The 10,210-nt window shown below is 33.9% G+C and overlaps 1 protein-coding gene and 1 pseudogene across 5 annotated transcripts; one reads left to right on the top strand and one right to left on the bottom strand.

Moving 5' to 3' along the window:
* Window positions 1-219: 219 nt before the first annotated feature.
* On the bottom strand, window positions 220-3,375 carry LOC146937242 (cytochrome b561 and DOMON domain-containing protein At3g25290-like; annotated as a pseudogene). Its single transcript, XR_015030871.1, has 7 exons — window positions 3,341-3,375; window positions 3,122-3,211; window positions 2,941-3,042; window positions 2,435-2,500; window positions 1,877-2,111; window positions 887-1,455; window positions 220-803 (listed from the first exon to the last, which is right to left on the bottom strand). The product of XR_015030871.1 is annotated as a cytochrome b561 and DOMON domain-containing protein At3g25290-like (transcript).
* Window positions 3,376-4,969: 1,594 nt separating this feature from the next.
* LOC146937241 (protein ADP-ribosyltransferase PARP3-like) lies at window positions 4,970-6,803 on the top strand. 4 transcript variants are annotated; one of them, XM_085751642.1, is made up of 5 exons: window positions 4,970-5,021; window positions 5,572-5,727; window positions 5,950-6,282; window positions 6,358-6,518; window positions 6,597-6,803. In XM_085751642.1, exons 3-5 carry the CDS (start codon window positions 6,216-6,218, stop codon window positions 6,624-6,626), a joined length of 258 nt encoding a protein of 85 aa, XP_085607768.1. In that variant the 5' UTR covers window positions 4,970-5,021; window positions 5,572-5,727; window positions 5,950-6,215; the 3' UTR covers window positions 6,627-6,803. The 4 variants fall into 4 exon arrangements, with proteins under 4 accessions (XP_085607768.1, XP_085607770.1, XP_085607767.1 ...); XM_085751641.1 differs by having other exon boundaries at window positions 4,984-5,021; window positions 5,564-5,727; XM_085751644.1 differs by lacking the exon at window positions 5,572-5,727.
* Window positions 6,804-10,210: the final 3,407 nt, after the last annotated feature.

Genomic DNA, 10,210 nt, shown 5'->3' with positions numbered 1-10,210 from the left:
ACCAAACTGTTTTGACTATCTATAATAAAAGACCAAGTAGGTATAGAGCTATATTTGACAACTTTCCAAAAAGAAAAAAGAGAAGTGCTACAGGTTTGCACATAACATTTTCTCTAACATAAGAAGTTAATGAGAAAAATCACCATAGTATCATCACTGGCAAAATGTCCACTGACTAAAGGACTGATAAAAGGAAGACCGCACAAAAGATTCTCAAGCTTCAAGCCAAGGGAGATTTTAATTAATTTTATTCTTAAACATTGTAATTGGTTACTTGCATCATCTATACCATGATCCTTATGGATTCAAGTGAAACTTTTCATCAGATATAATTTACATCAAAACCCCTTGAAATATGCTACATAATTATCTTGCAGACACCAATAATCAAGTTTCTTCTGTTATACGCAAGCCATAAACAAACTCAGGTTTGAAATTCCTTGAGTCCCTCTTGTGAGGCTTTGATCTCCACTTCTTGTCAAGAGCCCGTGGATGAAACCTGGAATAAGTTTAAAGATAACAATGCTACTGAAAACTCATAGCAATAAAAAATAACATGGCATTATTTGAAGAATTTGAGGATGAAGATAACACTCAAAAAAAACTATTATATATGTGAGTATGTTGTGTGTGAGTGTGATCATGTGTAGATGTTATTTTTGGTACTTCAGTATGTGTCCTATTTAATTAATTATAATTGATTCATTAGATTAGGAAGAAATTGACTTCAAAGTACACAGTGGTGAACTAAAATTCGGGATAAGGGACTTGTCATCTGCTTGCTTCAAACTTACTTTGGTACCCTGTCAAAATTTCTAAATATTATGAATATATAAAGAATATTTAATTTAAATAAATAAGAATGTATATTTATATGTATATAGACCTGCACAACACTGTCAACAATGTGTGTTGAACGTGCAAGGGTGTTCTGAGTAAGGGTGAAAAGAGAAGCAGCATAAAGTTTTATGTCACTGTGGACATGTGTGGAGCAAATTTGATCTAAAATCTGGTCATCGGACATGGTTAATGGGCTGTTCTCAACCTCACCAGCTGATAGGAGAGTCTGGAGAGTACCTTTGATGATGGTGGCCATAGTGATAGCTAGTTAAAGAAGGTTTGGATTGGATTATAGAGACCAATATATCCATTACCATTTGTTACATTCATTCCTCAACTTGTTCTCTGATTTCTTCCTCTTGATCACAATGATCCATGTGTAAGCTTCCAAAAGTACAGCAATGCCACCCAGTGCTGCAATAATGCCAGTGTATGCATGCTTCCAGTTATCGTAGGCTCATAGCGATCCGCTGCAGACACCTCCAAGGCCTCAAACCCTTTAAAGATGTTGACGATGCTGATGATTATAGTTGTGTATCCGACACCCCAATGGTAAAGGCTCCAGTAGAATCTGATTTTGTGATCTTTGTTTGGCCTCAATAACACAGCAAAAACCTGTATTCAATAACAGAAGTCTTCTGTTAATTTCATTTCAATTATTAGTAGCATAACATAGCATTCAAAAGAGGCATATCAGCAAGGCTTCAAACAAATGTTTGACACTGCAATCTGGCTGCAGCATCATTGCTTTTTTATATTTTCACAACAACAATTGAAGTTGCATTAGTCACATTTACTGTGATTCTCTGCAATATCAATGATTGCAACAGTTTCCACAGCCACAATTCAAAACCTTGTATATTAGTAGTTTATAGTTTAAGAAACTACTCGTCAACAACTGTTGAAGTTGCGTCAGCTATATTTGACTGATTTTCTGCAATATCAATTAACGCGACACAACTGTAAGAGTTACCGCGTATACAATTTAAAATATTACATGTAAACAATTCATGAACATGAACATGTAATGTCATACCTCAAGGGTTCCAAGGTAGAAGAGGATGATCCCGAGTGTTCTATGAGTTGAATATGTAACACCAGCCAAGTCACTTCCCATCCAGCAACACCAACTATATAGGAAGCTGATTGGCAGGTAACATAAGGTAAAACCAAGCAAGGTCTGCATATTTGAACACCTTCAAGTACCTTGCAATCACAGCTCCCAAAGGCATCAAGATCCCCCTGCTCACTGCATTCAGCACTCCATGAGTCTGAAAAACAATTAACATCCTTAATCAATATCAAAAGGGTACATTGCACAAAGACACGAGAGATTTTAAAATCTATGCATCGTCATTCATTAAAATTAAAATATCATATGATTTTATGATTTTGAATATAAATTTAGAACTTTCTCAAATACCTTTTTGTACCATTCATATTGACATGCATAAATATTGTACTCCTAATCTTTAGCCATACCTCCACTGTTGACCATAACCTATTGTTGTTACTTGTGACTTCTAAATTTTCAAAAAGCAATCAGTTTCATGAACATAAATAATTATAACTGGTGTTTGATTAATAAACTCACTGTTGTGCAAAATGTACCATCACTGTAGTTTGATTGGCTTGATGTTTTTCTCCTTGCAGCTGGTTCCTGTTAGTTTAGACCAAAATTAAGGAAAACATAGTAAATAAGTCAGCAAGGAATAAGTTATGTATTCAACTTTCATTCTAGCTACTTTCTCAAAGTTTAGCATATCATGAATTTCCTGTTAATAAAGCATCCAAATTTGGTATTCTAATCAGCCAAACCAACACAAAATATTCTATACAGCCATTTTTTTTTATAAGCAGGCTCCAAATATCTTAAGTTGAATGCACAATCATTGTAACACATGTATATATGAAAGAACTAAACCAATATATTGTAACAATGAGCCATAAGAGGTTGTTAAAGTTCAAATTCATTTGTAGTTTTTTACACAAAAAAGTCAGAACCTCTATGTAAAACTTCTATTCCTATTATTCAATTGATCAGCAAAACTTACACAGTCCATTCATTTTTTTTTGTATACCGAACCCATGCTAACATACCTTTCAGCACTACAACTAAGGATCTTGCAACTGCCACTCCTAATTTTGATAGAAGTCACTGCAGCCGAATGATTACCAACGCTGCCAATATTACCAAAATTCCTGCACAGTCGTACATTCATACAGTCATCAAAATGCACAAGCAGCCAATAAAGTTAGCTTATAAGACTGATAACTGCACCTTTCAGCATCATAGAGATGGATCATACAATCTCGTCCCCCTGAGGCAAGAAAGTAACTGCCTTTTGCAATCAAAATCACAAATTCATACCTACACAATCAAAATCAGCACTAAACATCTTTTGGCTCATATATAATATTTGTGTACCGTTACCAGCACCAACCATGCGCGCTTCAATCGCATTTGCAAAGTAATGAGCCATTCTCTGTGATGCATCACCTGAAGGACAAGAATGCTTCCTAATCTGCTTCAACTAATGTGATGCAGAACTTTCTGAGTCCCATGTAGGCTAAAGTTATCCACACTCCACCAGTGATCTTGTAAAAGTCACGCAGAGCACCGCAACCTGTTGTTAGAATTACACATCCAGCCATTCTAACGATTTTAACTTCAAAAGAATTCTGGTTATTATCAATTAGTATCACATAGTCATCAATTTCATGGTTGAAGTCATTAGTGAAGGAGATTGGCAGCATAAGAATACCCTACAGTGAATGATAAATAGTCAATTTACAGTATTAATATGGTTTCATTTTTATGAAAATAATAATGATTTAAAAACATAGAATTACTAACTGATTTGATTTCAAAATCAATGATATAAGTTTGATATTCGTTATCTATTGAATTGCTGGTGCTCTCTGTCTGATGTTCTCCACCTGGAATGAATGGTCCTGCAAAAAAGAAGAATATATGCTAGACAAAATGATAAAAGAATTTTTTTGTATGGCTTGAAAATGGGTTGGATCTTTTATCATAGCTTAGATGCCTTGTGTTGTGTATCTGGAAGCACGTTGATGGAAATTTTATTGGGGAAGTGCTAAAGAGGGAATAATAATATGAATCAGTTAATGGTTAGAATTTAAAAAATTGAATATAAAAGTAGTAGTGTAGGTGTAACTTACCATCATCTGAGATGTCAGTCTGTTTTCCCAAGGCTTAGTGACCTTTTTTGCGAAGTGATACAAATCAGGATCATAATAGTCTTCATCGTCTTCTGAATCTGAATCAATTTCAATGACTTCCTGCTTAATAGTTGTGTTTTGAGAAGAAGCATTGTTCTCGTTGACCACAGCTATCTTGAACCTATTGAATTTACCGGTAAATTCGAATCTAACTTTCGTTGGTTTGTTCCACTGGAATGCTCTTGCAACATTTATACCAGATGTGATGAAATTTTGGTTTTTTGATTGTCCAAACCTTACTCTTATACTTATTTCATTTTCATGTATGAGCCATGCATAAGGATGTTTCTTTAGCTTGTTGAAGTAGTGTTCAAAGAATTCATGGCAGACACGAATTTTTGTCTGAAAATGTTCAGAGATATATAGATATTTTAGAATATAACCCTTGGAAAGAAGTAGAATGTATAAAGTAGTTTATTTCTACAAATACAAAATTTTTGTTGCCAATAATCTTGTATAAGTACACAGCTGAATCTAATTACCATTCATATCATATAAATATTAGAAGTGCAGCAGATGAAATGATCAATTCATACAAAAAAAATTGAACTATCACAAAAATATTTTGTCATATATAAACAGAGCAGGATCACAGTTTTCAATAATTTTGTGAATTGTCTTTAGTTGATTGCAAAAAGCTAACTCATGACATCATATGACCTCAAACACAATTGGTTTGTATTTCACACAAACTTTTTCTTATAATTTTGTCCTTTAACACTATCTTTAATTTAACTTCATTTTTTTTTCCAGATATTACCGACAAACCTCGCTAATTATATAAGGCAAAATTTAACTGATAACTTGATTGTATTATGTGGAGATGATGGACTGATGTCACACTTCAGCATTATGACAAAATTCACAAACAATCATGTTCACACTTCTTGTGCTCGAGGCATGTTTGGTTCTGTAACCGGAAGTGCAGCATCAGTGTACGTTTACCTCATATCTCTTTCTCATAAGATTCTATGTATGTACAAGAAACATTACAATGAGTGTTACCTAAGAAAAAGTTTGTTAATGAAGGTATTTCAAGCAATCAAGTACAAAAATTAATATATCCAAATAACTGAGATTTCTATTTATGAGTTAACATTTTTTTCTGAAGTACATTTAATTATATGTAGTACAAATGGATTTTTTTTTTACGTGATGTAGTACAAAAGTTTTTTTTTAACATTAGTACAAATGGTTGTAAGCATAAGAACATGGATATTTCTTTTGTTTGTAGTCATTTGTGGCCTATTTTTACCCAATACCCTTTTAGTAAAAGTGAGGTGATCGTAAGTTGAGGCCATCATTAATAACTAAGTAAGTTATCACTAACTCTTAATTCAGATTTCAGAATTAAGCATCTTTAAATGGAAAAATATATGCAGAGGTATATCTACTATAAAAATATTCATCAACAAAATGTTGTATTTTGCATATAAAAATATTTGTGTGTCTATGGGGTCTCTAATCTTTTGCATAGTTCTGTAGAAAATTTGGAATGTAACACATTAGGTAGCTAAGGAATCATTGGATTTTATCAAGCTAACAAGATGGAGTATCAAATCTCAACAGATCAACCTCACAAATTTTTCAGATAAGCAATGCCAATATGTCACTAATGCAAACATAATTAGTAGATGCAAGGTGCTTATCAGCTGGTTTTATGATTTTCTTTTCTGTATTTGGTATGATAGGCTAACAGGCTCTGCATCATTTCATAATTTTAGCATATTTTCTAATCTATGTAACTTTATGTTCGTTTTTTACATAAATTCAGATTTGACATTTCTAAAGGTTAATTTTCTATTTTTAATGTTGTTATTCTTTTAGTGATATCTGATGCCTTACCCTTTCCTTTTCAACCAGGAAAATTTGGAGCATTTTTTGCTTCTATACCTTTGCCAATCATGGCAGCATTATACTGTGTATTCTTTGGCTACGTGTGTAAGTTCATGGGGCGTTAGGTCTTCGGCTGCCGGGGATAGCAGCGACACACTGTAAACTTGAGCCTATATGGTTGCAAATTTTATGAAGGTTATGTGCAGTGAGAAGATATATAAGTAAGCACAATAACTCAAACTACTTTGAATGATCCTTACCTGAATTTTCACAACTACCTTACTTATGGATTGATGGAGGTGGGCTATGACTCTCCAGACCTTCCAATAGGAATGGTTACAAATCTTCACTTGAAAATATGTATGTAATAAAAAACACTTCCTTTTCTTATTTATCTGAGGTCATTTAGAATGACCAACACTTGAGGTCTATCAGGTGAGGAAGTTCTGTTGGAATTCATAGAGAAAGTGAAAGCACTGAAAGAGACTGGGCCCAAGGCTGATGCTATTTGGTCTGATTTTAGCCAGAGATGGTTCACTCTGATGCACTCCACAAGGCCGTTCATTTTTAGAGATTATCAAGAGATTGCAGATCATGTAAGCCTAATTAGTCACTACATTTTATTGGTTCAACTACTATTTTTAAAGACTGAATTTTTGTCCTAATTTTCCTAGGTTGCTGCAGCCTTGGAGGGTGTTCAATGAAGTTTTTGGATTTAGTATTTTGATAGGTAGTTCAAAAGAAATAACACAATAGTATATAGTGTGCTTTTATAATTTTGGCTAATATGTAATCGTAATTTGTACATTATTGGTTCCTTCATTGGTTCCAATTAGTTTCATCTTAATTATTATGTTGTTTTTCTGGTCTCATGAACAAAATATATGCTCCTTTGATAAATATTTTAGAAAGGTGCACATTTCTAATGTTTGTGCAATATGCTTACTTAATTCTCACATTTATAATCAACAACAATCTCTTGAAAAATGCAACTATCTCCTTTTTTCCTTTAGAACGATTTTTTTTTACAAAATATACGTTATTCAACCCGTGTGAAGCACGGGTTTGTAACTAGCACTTCATCGATGTCAAAGGTTATAATATGTTCATTTTTTTAGGGGCAATTATGTGCAAACAAAATTATGTTAACTCTGTTCCTAAAGAAAGAGGCTCTTATAAAATAATATAGAGTTCGACAATAAAGTAAGGAGAGATGGTTATATGTGTTTCAGGTTCGACAATAATCTCTCTCTTCATTCATGCTTCTACCTTCCTTTTTGATTAGTTCAACTGTTTTATTTAGTATATATTGGGGTTTGATTGGAAGAGTCAATAGATGTGGGGGTATGGAGTATATTATTTAAGATTTTTTCAAAGAATCAATCTGGTTATTATTTAGGCTTTACAAGTTGATGATCCTCTTGTCAAAAAATAAAAAAACAGTTAATGATCCAATCGGGTCAAATGCTGGAATTACTTTTTTGCACATTAAGTAATACTAATACCTTTGAAAAGTTTGATTTTTATTTGTAATAATAAATTTTAAAAATGTCTAAGATAATTTTCTATTTGGCTAAGTCATGGTATATTTTCTATATTTCTTAATTTGAACATCTCTCCTTTACACCAAGTTGTGCATTTGTATTTCCCTTTTTTTTATATCATTTTTTTTTTAATACAAATTTTTTCCTTTAGAACAAATTTTTTTCAAGATACGTAATTCAACCCGTGCGAATATAATTGAGAACGAGAAAAACTGGCTACGCGTTCACAATTTAATTAATAAATAAAAGTAGTTAATATTGATATTTAAAATCAAAAATGACATTTAAGCAAAATTTAAATTAACTACTCATGCCTAATATATAGTTTTGTTATTTACACCAATACAAATGCTAGCATGTCACGTTTGAGACAGTTTGTTCCAACTGTTCTGAATTTGTTCAAAGCCCAATAATCTGACCCATTAACTATACAGAAAAACAAACGGAATAAAAGATCCAATTTCTATTCCATTCTCCCCTTCAATAGCACGGGAGTCGCTTCTTCTCTACAACTATCGACGTTTTTCTTAGCGACCAGCAACTAAGAAAATGGCTACCAATTTGCAAGGGTATAATTGATTTCTGCAAAACAAGCAAGTTTTAACATTGATATCTTTTTTGCCTTTTTTTAACGCAAGTAAAAAGTGCTAGAGGAAAGAACGCAAAAAAAGGTCACAAAATTTATGTTGTTGGCAATATGATGGTTTCTTTGTTAAAAAAAACTCACATGAATGGCTATATAGGTATCATTAAGATACATGGGGTAATGGTTTTTTATGCAGAAAAATCACGTGAATGGTCATAGGAGTTGTGGCTGGATTAACAATCACATGTCTCTTTCCATAATTCAGTATTCTTTTTTTTTTGCTTTCAATGTGGCAGGACATGGCAATCCAATGCATGTATTTTTATTGTTAAAAAAGACTATTCACCAATATACATGCAATGGAAGAATCCAAAATTCCTACTATGCAAAACAATTTTTCCATAAAAAGGAATCTAATTTTCTTGAATAATATTGGAAATCAACAATATATTGATTATAGAAATAAATCATTCTTGCTATAAATATGAGATTTCCATGGCACATCCTCATTGCTCTTTTTCATCATGGAGTGGGTCCGTATTCGAAACCAGTACTGCAAAAAATAAAGCTATGCAAACTTGCTGACTATCAAAAAATGCAGACAAATGTAGCAAATGAATAAAGCAATTGAAAAGAGATAACATACCACATATCCTCTGTTACATTAGATTTAGATGGTGTTATAGCAGTAATATATTAACGTCTCATAGCATCAGCCTTAAAGAAGTAGTTTCTGCTCAAGCGATCTATGTCAGTTTACAGTAATTCATTTTTGATTTCATATAGCATTTTCCTAATCAAATATCCAAGAGAGTCTTGAAGAGGAAGTATCTAAGGATGACTTTAGAGGATGTAGAGACACACAAGACATATAATTGCAAGGTAACAACTGCTGGCAGGGGGAATGCTGAGAAATCTTTGGGTGGTGAGTGGTCTAACTTTGTCAGAGACCGCGACTTACAAGAGAGTGACAGATTGATCTTTGATTTGGAAGATCCACCAACCAAAATGTATGTCAGACACATCCGCGGCCAGTTAAGAACGAAAGGTAGTGGTTACTTTTGGAATTGAAGATGATGGGGCCGTTTTGAAAATTTAACTTTGTAATCCATCAAACACAACTACTTTAGAATCTATGTTGTATAACTTCTGTTTTGGTTTCGTTTATGATAGACCTATCTAGGAGCTAGATTCCTTGAAGGAGGTTCTTCCTAATCAAGCTATACTTGAAGATTTGAAAGAAGAATCCAAGGAAGAAGCAAAAGTTGATGACACCAAGGTAGAATTAAATGTTTTACCATCTAATTTGAAATATGTTTTTCTTGAGAAAGATGGTACAAAACCGGTGATCATTAGTAGCTCCTTGTCCATCGATGAAGAAACAAAGTTGGTAGAGGTTCTCAAGGCCAACAAGGAAGCGATAGGGTGGAAGTTATCCGACTTGAAAGGGATAAGTCCATCTTATTGTATGCACAAGATTATGATGGAGGAAAACTTCAAGCCGGTAGCACAACCACAACGCCGCTTAAATCCAAACATGAAAGAGGTGGTGCGAAAGGAAGTAGTGAAGTTGCTTGAAGCCGGCATGATTTATCCTATCTCGGATAGTGCTTGGGTAAGCCCGATTCAAGTAGTTCCCAAGAAAGGAGGAATGACGGTGATCACTAATGATAAAGATGAGTTGATCCCAACTAGGACCGTCACCGGATGGAGAATGTGTATAGATTATAGAAGACTCAATCAAGCAACAAGGAAGGATCATTTCCCCTTGCTCTTCATGGATCAAATGCTTGAAAGACTCTCCGGTCAATCCTTTTATTGCTTCCTAGATGGTTACTCCGGTTACAATCAAATCGCCATGAACCCAGATGATCACGAGAAGACGGCTTTCACTTGCCCCTTTGGTATTTTTGCTTATCGAAGAATGCCATTTGGCTTGTGTAATGCACCCGCAACTTTTCAACGGTGTGTTCAAGCAATCTTCTCCAAACTTATTGGTAAATGCATGGAGGTGTTCATGGATGATTTCTCGGTTTTCGGTTCGTCATTTGATATGTGTTTGAATAGCTTGGATACCGTACTGAAGCGGTGTATTGAAACTAGCTTGGTGCTCAATTGGGAGAAATGTCACTTCATGGTTACCGAGGGTATTGTCCTT

The sequence above is a fragment of the Medicago sativa genome, chromosome 3 (genome assembly GCF_051527215.1).
Source record: "Medicago sativa cultivar Bolivia chromosome 3, Bolivia_mono, whole genome shotgun sequence".
Lineage (NCBI taxonomy): Eukaryota > Viridiplantae > Streptophyta > Magnoliopsida > Fabales > Fabaceae > Medicago > Medicago sativa.
Note: the sequence above shows the minus strand (reverse complement) of the source record. Positions and strands in the feature narration are given on the sequence as shown.